This window comes from Amblyraja radiata, chromosome 20 (genome assembly GCF_010909765.2).
Source record: "Amblyraja radiata isolate CabotCenter1 chromosome 20, sAmbRad1.1.pri, whole genome shotgun sequence".
Lineage (NCBI taxonomy): Eukaryota > Metazoa > Chordata > Chondrichthyes > Rajiformes > Rajidae > Amblyraja > Amblyraja radiata.
The window spans coordinates 39,974,105-39,993,536 of NC_045975.1; the positions used below are offsets into that span (position 1 = coordinate 39,974,105).

Sequence of the window (19,432 nt, forward strand, 5' to 3'; positions counted from 1 at the left end):
TAGGGAGATGTCGGAGATGCTCCAAGTGAATTTGAATGCAGGATGGAAATTAGTAGTAAAGTTATTATAGGTCATATAGAAAGGTAACCAAATATGTATACTAAGGTGAACGAGGTGGAAGATCATGAGCTCATGGCATTGGTATTCGTGGACAGACTGGTGTTAAGAAGGAGGAGGTTTTTTAGATCTCTTTGTAGTGGATAAATCTATATGGCCTGACAAGATTATTGTGGGGGGCAAAGGAGGAGTTTGCTGGGCTTCAAAGTAGATTTTTGGCTCTGTAGCCACATGTAAGGTTCAGGGGTTTTTGGGGGGGGGGGGTGGGGATAACTCCAGGCCTTTGAGCTTTACATCAGTGGATGAAAAATTATTGGATTTTTTATTTTATTTTTTTAATTTTAATAATATTTTTATTAGAAGCATGTACATATCATAATCAAAACACATTTAGTATATAAATTACATGTTGTTAATAGATGGGATTCCAGTTATCAGAGTAATAGGGATCCTCATTTATCAATTATATATTAACTCTGCTTCTATTTGTTTAATTTTTTTTATAGATAGTGAGAAAGAAGAGAAAAAAACACGATAAAAAGAATAGAATAATTACTAACAATACAACTTTGGACATAGGTCCGTGGGTTATAAAACATAACTATTCATCTAATCCTGGGTTCAAGCTTCAGTCAGACTTCCGTGCCGGATCAATTTACCCTTTCAAAAAGTAAATAAATGAAGACCATATTCTCACAAATAATTCTTGTTTGTCAATTAGGACAAGTCTAGTTCTTTCCAAATGTAAGGTCACCGACATCTCCTTAATCCACATTTTAATTGTGGGGGTTGTTGGACTTTTCCAAAATTTGAATATTATTTTTTTCTCAGCTATTATACTATAATCAAGGAAGTTTCTTTGGCTTGTTGTAAGTTTTAGGCTTTGTTCTGATATTCCTAATATTATTAGATTTGAGTCGGGATCCAATTGGGTATTAACAACTTCAGAAATTATTCTAAAAATATCCGTCCAGAAATTTTTAATTTTTATACAATTTACAAAAGTATGAGTTAAATTAGCCTCTGAGTATTGACATTTATCACAGATAGAAGAGATATGTGGGAAAATTCTATTTAATTTTGTTTTAGAGTAATGCAGTCTATGTAATACTTTAAATTGTATTAAAGAATGTCTGGCATTTAACGAACATTGATGTATATGTTGTAGACTTTCATCCCAAATATCTTTCATTATAGGTTGGTCTAATTCATTTAGATGAATTCACCCATGCTTGTCTATATAATTCCGTCGACGGGACCTCACTGTCTAAAAGGGTGTTATAAATATGAGATATGAACTTATCTGTATTAAGATGTTTATTCAAACATTCAGCAAGAGTTTCTGCCTTTCTAGTTCTATAATCTTGTGTATGTGATTTAACATAATCTCTAAGTTGTAAATATCTGAAAAAGTTATTTGAGTGTAGTCCATAATTCTGTTGTAACTCTTGAAATGAAAGAAAAATGCCTTTCCTATAAAGATGTCCCACCTTTTTAATTCCATAATTTTTCCATTGTGTAAAACCTTTAACCAACCTAGAGGGTTTAAATGAAGGATTGTTTACAATGGGAAGAAAGAGTTATAAATTGTCCAATTTTAAAGTCTTTTTAATTGTTTCCAAATCCGTATACCACTATATATTATAGGGTTTTCACTATAGGTTTTTTTGTTCAGTTTTATGGGAGCTAACAGAATCGAGTCAATTTTAAAAGGCAAACAATCTTCCTTTTCCATCTTTAACCAATCTGGTTGCTGATCCATATCTTCTAACCAGAAGTTCATATTTTTAATATTAACTGCCCAGAAGTAAAACAAAAAATTTGGTAAAGTTAATCCTCCATTCGTCTTGGATTTACATAAATGTTTTTTACTTATTCTATGATTCTTATAATCCCAAATAAAACTTGTGACAATGGAATCAACTTTTTTTAAAAACATTTTTTGAAGATATATCGGGATTGATTGAAAGAAGTATAATAATTGCAGGAGAAAGATCATTTTTATAGCATTAATTCTACTAAACATTGAGATAGGAAGTGTTTTCCAGTACTGAATATTCTTATGTAGTTTATTCAGTAAAGGTGGGAAATTTAATTTAAATAAAGAAGTATATTTCTTACACATAAATTCCTAGATATTTAAATTTTTTATTTACTATTTTAAAGGGGGATTGTTGCAATGTATGTAAGTTGAGTTCCGTTATTGGCATAATTTCACTTTTGTTCCAATTAATTCTGTATCCCGATAAATGAGCCAAATTGAGATAAGATTTAACAGGTTTGGGATGCTAGTTTCTGGGTTTGTGATGTATATTAATACATCATCTGCATATAAAGAAATTTTATTAACTGTATCTTTAGTATTATACCCATATATTTCTGGGTGGGCTCTAACACTTTCTGCTAATAGTTCAATAGCAAGGGCGAATAATAACGGGGATAGCGGGCATCCTTGTCTACAACCTCTAGATAAATTAAATTTAGGTGATAACATTTGGTTTGTCAATATTCTAGCTGTTGAGTTGGTATATAAGAGCTTAACCCATGTGCAGTACTTCTCGCCCAATTGAAATTATTGGAAATTCTGTGAGACAGCAGACCATGGCGAGCTAAAGGCGACCGTTCTACTGAACACTTGCACTCAATCCTGCAGGATCTCCTGATGCTAACCATTTTAACTGCTCTTCACATGCCCATTCCAATCTTTCTCTCCTGGGCCTTCTCAATTGCCTGAGATCTCACACAAACTGGAGCAACATCACCTCATATTTTGCTTGGGTAACTAACAATCCAACGCTATTGAATTCTCCGATTTAAGTAATTAATAAACAACATCCTGCTTCCCTTTTCTCTCCCCCCAATGTGCCACACCAGGATGTGCATACATTTTTTCCACTATCCAGCCCCCTTATGCCCGTCTTCATCCACCCATATGCTTTCCTCTGGCATCACATTTCATGCATCTCCTTTTATCTCACGGCATTTTGCCCATCTCTAACCATCTGCTAATCAAAAACTCATCTGCCAATCAAAATCCCCACTCACCTGTATCCACCAATCACTTGATGGCTTTACTCTGCCCCCAGCTCTCTGCCAACTTTCTTACCCCAATTACAATCAGTCTGAAGAAGAGTCTTGACCTGAAACGTCACCTATCAATGTTCACCAGCACTTTGTGACTGATTACAGATATTCAGTGTGCTCTTGTGCATCAGAAATCTTGTCTCACTAACTTGATTAAGATTTTTAAAGAAGTAATCAAGGAGTATGATGAAAGCAGAATGGTAGATGTTGTTTCTCGTGGACTTCAGTAAACCCTTTGGTAAAGTCGCACATTGTCAGTTGGTTTATGCTAGTGCACGCGATCCAAGGCAAGCTGAACAAATGGATCCAAAAATTGGATCCAGTGGTTGAGTGATGCTTATCCAGTTGGAAGTCTCTGACCAGTAATCTACTGCAAGGATTGGTGCTGTGGCCTTTGAAATGACTTGAATGTAAATATAGGAGGAATGATTAGTCAGTTTACAGATGATATGAAAATTGGCAGCGTTGTTAGTAGCAAAGATGGGTACACATTAGCTGAAAAATTGGGTGGAGCAAGGGCAGATGGAATGTAATCCACAGGTTGTCGAAGGCCACATCAGGCCATGCATCAGATGGGAAATTGGGTGCCGTGTTGGAAAATGGGATTCAATCCTGAGAAGTGCATGGTGATGGATTTTGACATGTCAAACAAGAGTAGGATATGTACAATAAATGATAGGATGCTAAGGAATGCTGATGAAGCCAGAGACCTTTGGATACAAGAACTGGATGTTATTCTTGTTAAGCTGGAATGAGTGCAGAAAAGATTTACGAGGATGTTGCCAGAACCTGAGAGGTCAGAGGCGAGGTAGGTCAGAGGCGAGGAATCCTGCGGTGGATTAGCTTACTCCTAACTGCTGAAAATGATTGAGTTAGGAATGTGATTGGATACTCTCCACTAGGGGCTCCCACTGTTTATGGTCTATGTCAGTGATTTGGACATGGCGATGGTATAATTTATCCAGCCTTCGGCTGCAAATCCTCCTTAACTAATCCTCCTTAATGTGGGTGTCAAACAAACTGTGTGCATTCTTTGTTAAGGGCCTCCAGGTATCAAAGCCATATCTTGTCAATCTTACATAATTGCTGGGCTTTAGATCTATCAGAAGCCTGTGTGTATTACATTTAGGACTCTGCTCATTCAGTCCCTTATGATCTTGGCAGTTGATGCCCTTAATAATTGGGGCCATGTCACCACTACAGATTATTTTTGCCACCATTGAGGACTTTTTGGATCATATTTTGGAATCTCTTCCTCAGATTTGCATTGTGTCCGACCTTATCAGGAACATAGCCATAGATGGCGTTACTCGTGATGTTGTTGGACCATGTAAGCCTCTACACCACAATAACACATCAAATTTAGAAAGTAAGAACAGGAGAAATTCAACAGGCTCCTCCTCCCACTGTTCAAAATGATCATGGTTGTCCTGCCCAACCATCATCTATCTTCTTTTGCCAGATCCTCACAGCCCTCAATTCCCTGATATTTCAAAAATGTATCTACTTTTTCATTCCCCCCCACGATCTCGCCTCCACAACCCTCTGTAGTAGAGAAGTCCAGATATTACCAACAGTGACAAGTTGTTACTGCGCACCTCAAAGCAGATTCCTTGGTACCACACCTTGGGCAGAGCTTCTTTCCCCTTTCAAAGCTACAGATTCTTCTCATTTTCAGCAGTGCAGAATGAATTGCTGAAAATGATTGAGTTAGGAATGTGATAGGATACTCTCCACTGGGGACTCCCACTGTTTATAGTCTCTGTCAGTATGAATGACAGAATGAAGCCATGACTAGTTTCGAAAATGCGGAAACTGCTCACAACCATGAACCCCGGCAACCACCTGCGAACTTGTGGTGACCCATAGTCTCCTGTAGTCAGCTAAAAATTCGCCTAAGTGGGACAGGCCCATAACTCTGTCGACAATGCAGCATACCCTTGTTGCCATTCCTCCAGCACTGTGCCACTCCAACATGTGTTTCTCCTATAGTAATGTTCCTTCCTTACTGACTTTGCATTTCTTCCTTGGGTACTGTTCACTCATTCTTTGGCAGCCTGAAGAAGGCATAACACTCCCTGCATGCTTCTGGATACAGAACTGCTGGAGTTACTCAGCAGGTCAGGCAGCACCTCTGGAAGACATGGATAAGTGACGTGTTGGGTTGGCACTGAAGAGGGATCCCACCCAAAACACCACCTATTCTTGCCTTCCAGAGATACTGCCTGACTCAGTGAGTTATTCCAGCACTCTCTATTTTTGGTAAATCAGCATTTGCAGTTCCTTGTGCCTATACTGTATATTCTGGACAGTGCTACGTCCTGTGCAGTGCACCGCCTGATGCCAGTTGCCCAGTGTGATGCCCCTCCTGTTGATTGCATGTTGCCCCTGCAGTCATGGCACTTTCTTCCCCGTGCTCTCTTGGTGCTGCCCTCAGTGTTGGCTCGCCATCCAGCCTGCCTGCTCTTCTGTCTGAATGTTCAAGTCTGTGTTACTAATCTGTTTGTCATTTAACAACCGATGCACATTTGAGGACATTATTTTGTTTGTTTTGTGACTGGATGTCTTTGTGCCTCTGTGCTTTCTGCTCCTTGCCCAGATCTACTTTGTGTTTATTGAGTTCTGCCTGATCAGTATTCCAATGGGCTCTTCAGTAGGTCAGTAACAGGGTGTGTGAACGAACAGGAAGATTGATCCTCTTGCCTTTGGATTGGGTTAGGAGTGATGAACAAAGTAACAGCACAGTTTCAGGCTGAAATTCCAATTGAGTAAAGTGTCATTTGAAAGCATCAGACTCCCTGCTTTTCCAGAGATGTTAGCTGGTCACCAGCTCACTGCTTCTCTTTGACTGCATGTCGTTGTGTGATCTCAGCACAGTTGGTGGAGTAAAGACCAGTCTTTATCAGGAAGCCAATACTGTCCTTGCTGACCCCTGGAATACTGTTGGACTGACTGGCTCGTATGTTGGATTGATTTATTTTACTCTTGTTTTGCTGAATGAGCACTAACTGTAATTTTGTGTCCCAGTATTTGGGCTAAATACTATAATGGAGATTATTACCGAAGCTGGAGTGGGTAGTGAAGGTGGGTCTCTTGCATGGGCTGTCTTACTCTTCGTCAGAATGCTCTGCCTCCCTCATTAGGCTGTTCGTAATTCTTGACCTGCCCTCCCCATCTATTGGGTGTTAGATGCCCTCCATCTCAGCTCACTCATGGTCCTGTTGGTGCCGGTCTGCTTCTCATGCGCAGTTCATCCGGTGCTTTGTTGGTGTTGCATGTGATGAGGGCAAAAGTTTTGCTCCCAGCTCCTTTGCCTGGTCCTTTACCTCCCACTACATCTCTCAGTTGTCCCTTGCTATTGGGTGGTCTGCTTGTCCCTTTCCAGGCCTGACTTGCTTATCAGTCTCCATCATCCCCCTCCCCAGCTCATCACAATTTTGTTCTAATCTGCATCACAGACCCTTCCTTTCACTTTCATAATCCCCCATGTTCCTGCCTAGCAACCTAGTTGCCTTTCCCCGTACCTTGCCTCCTCGCACCTCTTACCCACCCACTTTAAGCCGCTGCTCTCAGATTGTCTCAATAGCTTTTAACTGTCACTTGTCCAACACACAGGGATTTGCCTTTCCCAAATAATTATGTAGAAATCGGTGTATCCTTGGCATTTCAATGAAAGAGGCCCCTGTCTGCCCAGTTTTTTTGGTCCGTCCCTTGCACTTTGAGGCTATTGCAATGGTATTCCTTTACGATGCCCTCTCAAACCCCTTGCAAATTCAGTATTTCTCCTTGCCTGGTTTGGGGTGTTGCAGGAGGAGCTGGGTTTTGTCACTGGAACGTTGGTAGGTAGCTTCTGCTCACTGAAAGGATGACTGAGGCCAAAACCCCCAATGGCACATCCGTCTTTCTGAAGGTGCATGTACAGGAACCTGCAAGATCCACTTGTCCAATTTCTGCACTAGCTCAGCTCTGATCTGTCTCCTGTTCCCCATCGCCTCCCACACCCCCACCCCACCCATCACCACCCCCATTGCTCCTGCGGCCTCCCATGTTCCAATAGCCCCACCTGCCCATTCCCAGGCATCACCCTCGCTCAACCCTTACCTCGGAGTCACCGTCTCCCACCCCTCCCCAGAGTGAGGCCGCATACCCTTCAGTCCCCTCAGTCACCACAGGGCAGGGTCATTCCAGCCAGCTGTTCCTACCTGTTCCCCTGAGGTGCTGCTCACATCCAAATACTGCACACTCTGCTCAGCAGTCATCCTCCCCACTCACATTTTGTATTTACTTGTCGCAGCCTTCCCTGGTTCCCTGAGTTCTTCCACCACGACACTGCAATCCCAAGATTGGACGTACATCATTCTGAGCCAGCATTCTATCCTGCTCTCCTCCAAGTCTCTGTATGATTGCAGCACTTGTACCCCAGTCTGACTTGTATTTTTACACTGCGTTCATTTAATTCTCAGAACTTGTATGTGTTTGCATCCTGCGCAATGAGCATGGCTCATCTAACACTGTGGGTTCACTTAATTCAGGTACGAGGCGAGCTCTCGTGGATCAGAAATCATCAGTCATAAAACACAGCCCGACTGTGAAGAGGGAGTCCCCATCACCGCAAGGCAGAGCGAACAACAGCAGGTACAGTGAGAGAAGAGAGAGCAAGGCCGGTGAACATGGTGGGTGAGAGATTCAGGGCTATTATGTGGTAAGAGAGGCTCGGAGCGACTTAGCATTCAAGGAAGGAGACAGCTGGAGGCCAGCAACAGCCTGGGACTTGCCTGGTACAGGCACCACTCATTAGAACTAGAGCGTGGACTGTGAACAGGGCGATAAAACATGGCGCCTCCTGCATGTGGTTCTGTAGATTATTCCTGTACACTCGCTGATCAGGGGTATGGTGATACTTTACTGGACTGTTTGTAAGGAAAATAATTTCGCTGTTTTAACAATTGATATGTGACAATCAAAAAACCCACGATTGACTATTGACGAATGACAGGTGGGAGAGGAGGAAATACAGGCAGGACACAGTGGGAGAGGGAACGACAGGCGGGACACAGTGGGAGAGGGGGAACAACAGGCGGGATGCAATGGGGATCAACAGGCAGGCCACAATGGGAGAAGGGGAACAACAGTCAGGACACAGTGGGAGAAGGGGAACAACAGGCAGGACAGAGTGGGAGAAGTGGAACAACAGGCAGGATGCATTGGGCAATGGGGAACGACAGGCAGGACATGGTGGGAGAAGGGGAACGACAGGTGGCATGCAATGGGGAAAGACATGCGGAATGCAGTGGGGGCGAGAAAACGACAGGCTGACATTGTTGGAAGATGGGGAGCAACAGGCGGGACATGGTGGGAGAGGGGGCTGTGGAGAGGGGAGCTGTGTGAGCCGCTTCAAGTTCTCAGTACAGGTCGTGACCAGAAACTTGTTGGTGTTACAGTGAGAACCAGCAGTTCCTGAAGGAGCTTGTACAGAACGTACTAGACGGGCAAGGTGTTGGATGGTTAAGCATGAAGAAGGTACGGCGACTCCTGGAAAATGAGCAGCTCCGTGTGTTTGTCCTCAGCAAACTCAACAGGACAATCCAGTCTGAGGAGGATGCTCGGCTGGATATCCTGAAGGATGTGGTAAGTGGGCCTGTGGGATATTTCATAAAGATTTGCCGTTCCCTAACCCTTGCCTGCCATTTCATGATGAAATCAAGACATAGGCATCACAGTCTTCGGCCTAGACCTCGGGTGGACTAGGATGAGGTGGACTGGACTTTTTGGTGCCTTCCCTCACAGTGGAAAGTGTTGATTCTGCTGTGGGGCGACGTTCATGTTGAATCCTATAGTGTATTATGTCTTTTTTTTCTTTTTTCTTTTATATGGATGTATGGTAATCAAATTTCTTCTCAGTAAAGCACTTTGGCTTCAGTGATTTGATTTAAAATGTAATATAAATAAAAATTACTTACTTACAATCTATCGGTCCTCTTCCTATTCCTCCTTCCAGCAATGGCCCACTCTACACCCTTCACCACCTCTCAATCACAATCCCAGTAGCCCACATTCCCTGCCCCAACTATCTTGTCCTGCCCCTTGCCAACCCCTCACTTCCCCCCTCCCCCACCCCCGCTTCTTACCTCCTTGCCCCCCATTTACCTCCTCGCCCCCACCTCCCTCCTCACCTCCCCATCTCAAACCTGACTCCCTTCTCATTTCCTGATTCCCTCCTCCACCCTCCTCCCCTTCACTAGCTCTCCTTTCCTCACCGCACCCCATTCCTCGCTGCGCCCCCTTCCTTGCCCCCCCCCCACCACCACCACCTCGCTACCTCCCCCTACGCAGACCCACCCCCACAACCCCCTTCCCCTCACAGCCATTGGGTACTATTGATGCAAGCTGCAATCTGTTGCATTCGGTGGTGATTGTTGGGCTTTGCTATTATTGCAGGAGATCAGTAAGAAGGTTTATAGGGGGATGTTGGACCTACTGAAGTGTTGTGTGGCCAGCCTGGAACACTCATACAGCAACGCTGGCCTGGGGGGAATGGCCAGCGTTTTCACCCTACTTGAGATCGCTCACACTCACTATTACAACAAAGGTAAGAAGACACTCAACTGTTCTTAAACCACTATGCGTCAAAAGTAAGACTTCATTCGGAAAGGGAAAGGACCAACAGAATAGGGAGGTTATCGTGCACACCTTGTACTCACTTTTTAGCTGTGACAGGCAGCTAAATAATGCTGTGCACTTCACAGCACACTGACAACAGCTGCTGATCCCACTGCCCTAACGTAGAGGAACACCGCATCTCAACGCAGATGCGTCAGGGACCACCGTTCACCATCCACTACTGTCTGGGCACACTGCCTGGATCGGACATAGTAGCACTGGGTACAGACACCACTGCATGGATACACACAGCACTGGGTAGACACCACTGCACGGATGCAAACAGCACTGGGTAGATACCACTGCTCGGACTCACATCACCGGGTTCAGACATCACTGCCCGGACACACAGCAGCGCAAAATATTGCTTCATCCTGCCCCACTAGAGACCGTTGCACATGACACTAGTTAATGACATGCCTGAGCTCAAAACTAAGTCCTACTGGCAGCGGGTTGTCTGTTTCACATTTCCACCTTCCAACGTAACGTAGAACTATGGGACTGTTTGTATTTGTGTTAACGAGTTGCTCAGTGACCAATCTACATTCACTACCACTGCTTCTGTCTCTGCTTTCTCTTCCTTCTGACTCAGAGCCGGACAAGAAGAAACGGAGTCCGACAGAGGGAGGCCCCTTTATTGGTAGGAAGGAGCCCATGCCCTCAAAGGGAGATATGAAGCCCCTCAATGCACCAGTGACACATCTACAAGTCCCACCTAAAGCCACCGTCAACAAGGGGCTGGGCGAGTATGACTCCCGGAGTCTAAATGAAGAAAACTTTTTGGCTTCAATCGGTGTGTACTTCATTTGTGCATGTTTTAGAACGCAACCTGGTGCCAAGGCATTTAGCTTGAACACCGCAGACTCTCTGTGACAAGAAAGCATGTGGATGACAGTGTCCAGTGGGGTGTGTATGTGTGTCATTGCCAGGCCTGCGTTTGTATGCCTGGTACTAGTGAATATCCATACCAAATTGGATTTTATGGAGTCACCTGCATTTTGCAAGGCTTGTTATGTTGCAATTCCACCCCCACTTTACCAGGTATTAGAGTCCATGCTCTGGGGCTTAAAACTAATCTAATTCTGGTTGACAATAGACAATAGGTGCAGGAATAGGCCATTCGGCCCTTCGAGCCAGCACCACCATTCACTGTGATCATGGCTGATCATCAACAATCAGTACTCTGTTCCTGCCTGCTCCCCATATACCTTAACTCTGTTATCTTTAAGAGCTCTATCCAACTCTCTCTTGAAAGCATCCAGAGAATTGGCCTCCACTGCCTTCTGAAGCAGAGAATTCCACAAATTCACAACCCTCTGTGTGAAAAGGTTTTTCCTCATCTCTAAATGGCTTGCCCCTTATTCTGAAACTGTGGCCCCTGGTTCTTGACTCCCCCTACATTGGGAACATGTTTCCTGCCTCGAGGGTGTCCAAACCCTTAATAATCTTATATGTTTAAATAAGATATCCTCTCATCCTTCTAATTCCAGAGTATACAAGCTCCATTCTATCAACATATGACAGTCCTGCAATCCCAGGAATTAACCTCGTGAACCTCTGTTGCACTCCCTCAATAGCAAGAATGTCCTCCTCAAATTTGGAGACCAAAACTGCACACATTTGAAGAATGAAAGTTAAGCCTGATTGCAGATCCAGGGCCATGCATCACAGTAGTGAATTCTCTAGGAAAGCCTGAAGGGTAAATTTATCTGATAAACTTCAGACATAAGGGTAATTACCATCACTCCTAAAGTGCTGACTATGCTTACTGAATGGGTAGAGAGAACAACTTAGTCGGGAAGATTGCAAATAAGTCCATTTGATCGATCAAATCCAAAATGATGAATCATGGGTGTAAAACATCTATGATGCAATATTAAAGGGCCTGTCCCACTGAACGAGGTAATTCAAGAGTTCTCCCGAGTTCTCCCCTGATTCGAGTTTGTGTAATGTACGTAGCGGGTACATAGGAGCTCGTGGATGTCATGTAGCGGCTCGTACGAGTAACGGTAGGTACACGGGGAATCGGGTAAACTCGTGACGTTTTTTTCAACACTGAAAAATGTCCACGAGTAAAAAAAATACTTGTGATGAAAAAAATGGTTACTTTTTACTCGCACTACAGCACTGGGTACAGACCCAACTAACGAATTTGTCCCGCTTCAGATTCTCAGTCACAGAAATGCACGGTAACACTCACGGATTTAAATATTCCTTTGCAGTATTTCAACGAACAGAATTTCCTGTCTATATTCTTGCTTATCAAACATTGCTAAAAACGCATTATTTGGTCTTTGTTTATGGAAGCTCACTGTATAAAATAAGCTGCATGAATTATATTTTTCAATTGTAGCTGCACCCATCAGAAGTAGCCATGAAAGGGTATGAAAGATACCACAGATGCATTTCTTTATCTATGTTTCAATTTTTTAGAGTCAATTGAATGTCTGCTAATCTTTCCTAACCCTATTCCCTCCCCTATTAACCTTTCACTTTCCTTCTGTGCTTTATAGAATCTTCCTATTTATTAGCTGAATCTTGCACCTAACATTTATCTGAAGCTTCCATTTCCTGATTTTGACATTCTTCACTTTTGTCATCAGGTTGCATTAGTTGGATGCTTCATATCTTCCCTTGAAAGGAATATGCGTAGTTTGTATCTGAACTCTTTGAAGTGCAGGAAGAAAGTTCTGCTGGTGTCAGGTGGAAAACCCTTGTCACTCCCAAGATAGACACAAAATGCTGGAGTAATAGCCCTGTCTCACTGTGCAAGCTGACCCACGAGGTACCCCGAGTGAAAGACTCGTGGTTGTGTACGAGATTCCAAGTGTATGATCAAGAGTTTAACCGAGTTCCCACGGGTTTGACTAAGTTTGTCGTTTACTTGTCATTTCTGCGATGTTCCAAGTTCAACTCCCGAGTTACTAAGTTCCTCTCCCGAGTTACTGTTGAGCCAACCAATCATGAAGGTTGAATGAAGGTCTGTTTTAATAAGCAACAGTGTCAGAAGACATCTCCATCCTGCGGCTTTGAGTTGGGGAAAGGAAGAGTCGAGACCCTTCTTCAGACCCTTGTTTAATGCCTGATGAATAAATGTTCTGAAATGGAAAAGCGGAGACTTTGGATATTCCAAAGATGCAATAAATACAGATTGCACGTCATTTGGAAAACAACAAGTGATCCTTTGCAGTCTAAAATAAAAATTAACCTAGCAGCCTAATGCAGGGTGGCGATCCGAAACATGTTCTCCACAGATGTTAGTTCAGCACTTTTGTGTTTCAAGACAACAGCACCAGGGTAGTGGGAGATGGTGGCAGAAATATTGAATGGAACACAAGTCTTGCTGTACTGTAGACTCTGCAGAAACCTGGTGGGTATGAGAGGTTTAGAGGGATAGAGGCCAAATGTGAGACGAGGTCATCCCTCAGCTTCCTGCACTGCAAAGAAAAAAAACCTCAAACCTATCCACCTTCATCTTGCAACCCAAGCCCTCCAGGAAGAACCTAGCTTGGCATGAACAAGTTGGACCGAGGGGGCTTTTTCCGTGCTGTAACACTCTATGACCCCCCCATAACCAAACCATGTAAATCTCTCAGAGCGGGTGCCATTCTTGACGCGCACGGGGATTGTGACAGAATCCCTGGTGTACAGGCAGGACACAGAGTTGGCGATGTATCGGATACACAGGGACATTGGCCCCCCCCCATCGCCTCTCAGCGTATTTTTTCCCCCTACATTCTTCCTCTATTTGCGAGGCCTTCCTTTAAGTGAAACACTCCACTTGATCGCTCTCTACCGCAGGGATTTGCTCCCACATTATGTAATTGTTTAGCATTTACAGCATGGGAACAGGACCTTTGGCCCACCGAGTCCACACCAACCATCGATCATCCGTACCCAATTTCTCGTTTATCCCACTTTCGCATCCCACAGACTAGTGGCAATTTACAGAGGTCAATGAACCCACAAACCTGTACCTTTGGAGGTTTGCTCCTCCGTTCTGCTGGTCACAATAATTGTGAATTAACCCCCCCCCCCCCCCCGGTCTCACGTACATGGAATTAGTTCTTCTATATACACGGTTTAAAGACCCATATCAGGTTTACCGCTTAATTTCCAATTCACCTCACCCCCAATGCAAAAGAAAATCACTCCACAGTTCATTTTTAAAGAAAACGTGCCTTAAGGGGACTGCAAAGAGTTAATAATGTTTGCTACATACACTTCAGTAGTATATAAGTCTGTATATTTAATTCAAACATCAACATAAAATGGATTTGACACAAATGTTCACTGTCACCATTTTTATATGGTAGTAAAAACAGACGAGAAACATGTATAGAGTTTATAATAATGTTGACATAGGTTAGTGAACGACAGTCTTCTGTTTGAGTGATGTAAACCAACCTGTGCCCTGACAGGGATTACACCAGGCACGTATCTATTCCATCCTACCATTGACCTATTATTTGAGGAAATTCACACCATGCCACACATTACCATTTCGGTGTTTCACCGACCTAATTTCAGTGTTTAGATACAACAGGCAGATTACTTAAACAATCTTAAATATTGTCAGATAATTTATTAACCTGGGGGCTGTAAGTGGAAACAAATGGAAAGTATATTTAGAACATAAACCCAGAAAAATAATTGCTTTACCCAAAGAGTGACAAATGTTTGGAATAATCCTGAAGGCAGAGAAGAGTCCAAATGAAATCATGATAGTTGTAGACTCACGAGTCACTAAGGTAAACGCACGTGCCACTACGTTCTTACAACATGTTTACATGTTTCCATTTTTAACTTCACGAGTACATTTTACTCGAGGAAAACTTTAAACATGTTTGAATTTTTGCAAGAGTTATCAAGTTTCACGGGTACCTGCCGTTAGCGCCACAAATCGCTAAGTTGCGTCCACGAGTTCCGACGTTACCGCTACGTTAATTGTACCTGATTACCACGAGTTAAATTTGTTTTAAACTCGGGGTACCTCGTGGGTCAACTCGCACCGTGAGACAGGGGTTTAACTCCACGGGACAGGCACATCTCTGGAGAGAAGGATTGGGTGACGTTTCTGGTCGAGTCACTCCCCATCCCCATTCCTTGAAGGACATTCAGGCGCATTGACTCCAACTGCCTGACGACACTTATGATAGCCAAGGAAAGAGAGATGGTTGGAAATGCTGATGTTAGGGAAGATCTTGAATGTGGTTATGGGCTGTGGTGTAGCTCTGTGGTTGCACTGGAAGAAAGGGATGTCAGAGTTCTCCTCTAGAGCGTAGAAAGTGTTGAGACTGAGCAGAGGTTATCGAGGCCACTTGTGAACCATGCAGATGAACTTGTGCTTCACTGATTCTCACGTGATCACTGAGAAGTCGTCTATTGGAGAATGAATTCCTGGTTGTGTTGTGTCCTCCATTTCTCCTATCCAACCAATCTCTGACTCTCTCTGTCTTTCTTTCCTGCTTGCAATGCATCTTTGGTTGTAGAGTTGTGGAACAAGCACCAGGATGTGAGAAAACAAAAAGCTTTGGAAAAACAGAGTAAGGATTTTGATAACTCAGGCCTGTTGTACAAAATACTTATTACTTTTCGTAGCTAGGTGCCCTAGCCTGTCTTCTGTTTCAAACATAGTCTTTCGCAAAATGTGCTATAGACTCATTCCCTCTCACCTGTAGACATGCTGTTAGGTTTGTGTACCTCTTCATCACTTTCTAGCTCAGTCCTTTTTCTTTCTCTCTCTTTCTCTTTGCCCCCTCTTTCTCTCTCTCTCTCTCTCGCTCGCACTCTTTCTCACCCGTTAATCTTGCAAGGTGCAGGTGTGGTGGAGTGGGGGTGAGCTCATTGCTGTGTAGTTGCACCGCATGCTTATGTACAATTTGGCCAACGGGTCATTTGATCACTGACCAAAGTGTCAGCACCGAGTTCTGCTCTTTGTCTTCCATTGCTGCCCAAATCCCTTTGAACTTCTTTGACCTTGCCTTGGTGTCCAGGGTGTTTTTTTTCTAAATGAATGGGACTTGCTGTTTGTGCAGTTAAATCATGACCAAATTTTGCTACATTGACAATCAGGACCAGTGATTACTCGAGCAGGAAGAAAAGGTATTGGGATGCTGTTGAGAACATCTTTGTTAAAATCTAGCAGACTTTTAAGAGGAGAAACAGTGAACAGTTGTTTCTGTCGCAGGTGAGTTGGGTGCGGTTTAGACTGAGGATTATCGCCAGCTGAATGTTGATGAAGTTACTCAAGACGTTTGTATAGAGTGGCTAAAATGGGGAATGCATTATTTGCAATATTTCAAAGCGAAGATGTAGATTGGGAAGGATACAAGGATATGGGAAAGTGACAAAACAACAACAATATTTGGGCAGACAGCTCTGTATGCAGCAACTCAGAGTTGTTTGGTTTTTGTAGCTGATTTGCATGCCCATCATAATTGGACTGGCTTACTTCATTTGTGGTGAAAAAATGTAAGTTGCGGTAAAAAAATGTAATGTATTCGGCAATGTTGATTAATTTGGGTGGATGAATGTGCTGAAGTCTCAGTGGTTCTACAATTAAACCGATTTACTCTAATCTGAAAGCTGCCAAACATGTACCCTGTTACAAAAAACACCCCTCAAATTTGTAGCAGTGGAACACAAACAGCTTTGGTCTCTGGTTTTGTTAGAAGCTCTATCATTCTGGTACTGTGGATGAGAGTCACGGAGTAAGTGACTACAGACTGAATCGGTACAGTTCATTTATCTTCCTGCATCGTGATGTCGAGTCTGTTGCCTGTAGGTACTGAGAGCCCAAAACACTTACCAGACTTCGACCCAGATGAGAAGAAATCACAAATCAGTGCGGATAGCGGCATGAGTGTAACAAGCTTGCAGGTTAGTCCTTGCAAATCATCGATACGGTTAGTAGAAACGTATAGCATTAAACACATTGCACCAGCACCTAGTTGAGACAAGTCGCTCATAGACGCAAGTGCATTATGATATTGTCCATATTCAGGTCTCGCCGGGGGGGAAAGCTGTCAAGGAATCTGATTTTAAAATTGTGAATGGAGTTCATTATGAGGTGGGTGATATACCTGGGGCTGGCTGTGGGGTAAGGGTGGGGGTGTAGTGAGGGGAGATGTTTGTTGGTGATACAACTACCAAAGTGGAAGAAGGATTCTTGTCCTTGCAATGATTCGTGAATCCATTTATCCCCATTTTCTGTGGAACATTCCCTCTATCCTTATTTATCTGTAACCCTGCAACCTGTGGTATTTCACACATGCCCATCAACTCCTCTTTTGTTTTTTGTTGTCATTAGCACAAACTCGGGTAATTAAGTTGAAAACCTTTATTTGTTTATATGATCAAATGGAATGTTATTTGAATTTAGACCAAAGACTTATCTCTTCGATATAATGCCTTTTCCCATCCAACGCAAGGTTGAATTTCACTGACTCGGAAAGGATTGGATAGGCAAAGACTATAGTGAAGGCAGAGCATTGAGGCCCAAGTTATCCAGTGATGTGAAAGAGTTTGAAAAACGTGCTAGGGTGGGTGATTGGAAGGGGGGTTATGGGGGGGGGGGGGGGGGGGGGGGGTTGTAACAGTGCATGGTGTAGTGGTTAAATACTCAACTTCAAGGCTTTAACCCAGAGTTCCCTGAATTTTGCATTGGTTTTCATCTGCTATAAAATTCATCACAGCACTTTCAATCCTATTTATCTTAACTGCCTATCTTCCATTCCAACATTATTAAATATCCGAACAGCACAATAAGATAATTTCTGTCGTAGTTGATTGAACACAACCTTGGATTGGGGCTGGTGGGCGATGAAACAGGAGATACGAAAAAGGCCGACAACGTGTTAAAAGCGAACCCTGGGAAATGGCAATCCCGACTTGGTTGCTAGTTTTATCAGATGAAATGCATATCAAAAGACAACATTTGGAATATTTGTACTCCTTACAAGTTATTGAATGCAATAGCCCTCTTAATTAATATACGATGAGTCTGGTTAAACTTTTGCAATTAAACTGTTTTTCTCTTGGGTGTTGCAAGTAATACTCTCTCCATTATTGTTCTGTTCTCTTCCTTTTACCTTTTTTTAAATGTCCCCTCCCACCTTCTCAACAATACTTTCACCACCTTCCACCTGCACCAGAAGAGTGACAGTGAGTCTATCACCAGCTCTGAACCGCCTGCACTCACCAGGAGCACCAGCCAAGAATCGGAAAGCAGCACCGTGGTAGGGCAGTGATGAGCTGAGGCGTGTGCATGGTGTTCTTCCAGTGTGATGAAGTGAAGCAGCATATAGCCCACTTTCCCTGTGAAAAGTCGGTCCAGAATAATTTCACGATTAAATTGTGAACAGAGATTTCCCCAGTCCATATGGTCCGAGGCTTTGGCATAATGTATTCTGACTTCCAAAAGTTCAACATGAAATGGCCTTGGTTAAGCACAAAGCTACCAATAATCATGCAATTGAAAATCACCACTATTTCTATTTCCACAGGTAGCATCTGTGGAAATAGAAACGGTGTTCACATTTCAGTTTCCTGCATCAGAAACGGAAAAGAGAGATAAAAGTTGGTTTGCGGTGCAGAGTGTGATAGCTTGAGGGTTGCTTTGGGATGGAATGTCAATGGGATGGTGAAATAACTCTGTTGTGGTAGATTTCAGATTATTTTGAATAGATTTCAATTTCAGGTCGGAGCAGAAAAGTAAATTCTTGATTGGTTTGGAGCAAGTCAATGTCAGGGAGTGGGAGCCTTGAAAGCAAGTCCGAGGGCAGGTTTTGGCAAATCAATTTCAGGTCGCAGCAGAATGGATGCCTTGAAAGGCGAGTCAGTGACTGGTTGGACTCCCTGAAAAAAAGTTCAGCGAACAAAATAGGCATGAGAGGGAGTGAGGAAGGACTGTTGGGTTTAATTGTACTTATTTTAATGTGAGAGGCCTGATGGATGAAATCAGGGCATGGATAGTGCGACTGGGATGTTGTAGCTATCACAGAAACCTGGCTAACAGAGGCACATGACTGGCAGTGTACCAGAACTGAAGGAGATGTACAGATGGGGGTAAAAGAGGAGAGGGTGTTGCCTTATTGATCAAGGAGAATGTCACAGCATTAGTCTGAGATTACATTACTGATGGTTCATCCAGTGAATCTGCATGGGTGCAGCTAAGAAATAAAAAGGGATTGTTGGGAGTGTACTACAGGCCCCCAAATAGTCAGTGGGAATTGGAGGAGCAAATATGCTAAGAGATTGCAGGCATCTATAAGGCTAATAAGGTGGTCAGGGTGGGGGATTTTAACATTCCCAATTTAGGCTAGGACTCATAGTCCCAAGGACTTGGGGTGTTATTTATAAAACGTGTTCAAGAAGGTTTCCTCAGGCAATATGTATAGGGCTCTACATGGGAGTGGGCACAGCTGGATCTACTCTTAGCAAATTGGGAAAGGCAAGTGTTAGGACCAGCGATCACTGTTCTATTAGCTTTAAGACAGTTATGTATAAAGACGGCAATTTCTGAATAGTCAACTTTGATGGTATTAGGCAGGAACTTGTTCAAGTTGATTGGAGTAGGTTGTTTCTGGCAAAGGAATATCTGATAAATGGGATGATTTTAAAACTGGTG

The 19,432-nt window shown here is 43.3% G+C and overlaps 1 protein-coding gene across 20 annotated transcripts in view; it reads left to right on the forward strand.

Moving 5' to 3' along the window:
• Positions 1 to 19,432, forward strand: part of madd (MAP kinase activating death domain) — a 199,306-nt gene that overhangs the window by 138,255 nt on the left and 41,619 nt on the right. For 7 of the 20 annotated variants that reach the window (XM_033038451.1, XM_033038452.1, XM_033038458.1 and 4 more), the window contains 7 exons: positions 7,674 to 7,776; positions 8,583 to 8,769; positions 9,580 to 9,730; positions 10,394 to 10,594; positions 15,294 to 15,347; positions 16,589 to 16,683; positions 17,958 to 18,041. In XM_033038451.1, coding sequence (XP_032894342.1) covers positions 7,674 to 7,776; positions 8,583 to 8,769; positions 9,580 to 9,730; positions 10,394 to 10,594; positions 15,294 to 15,347; positions 16,589 to 16,683; positions 17,958 to 18,041 — 875 coding nt within the window. The remainder of the gene's footprint in view (positions 1 to 7,673; positions 7,777 to 8,582; positions 8,770 to 9,579; positions 9,731 to 10,393; positions 10,595 to 15,293; positions 15,348 to 16,588; positions 16,684 to 17,957; positions 18,042 to 19,432) is intronic. The other 13 variants (XM_033038463.1, XM_033038455.1, XM_033038457.1 and 10 more) reach the window with 5 other exon arrangements.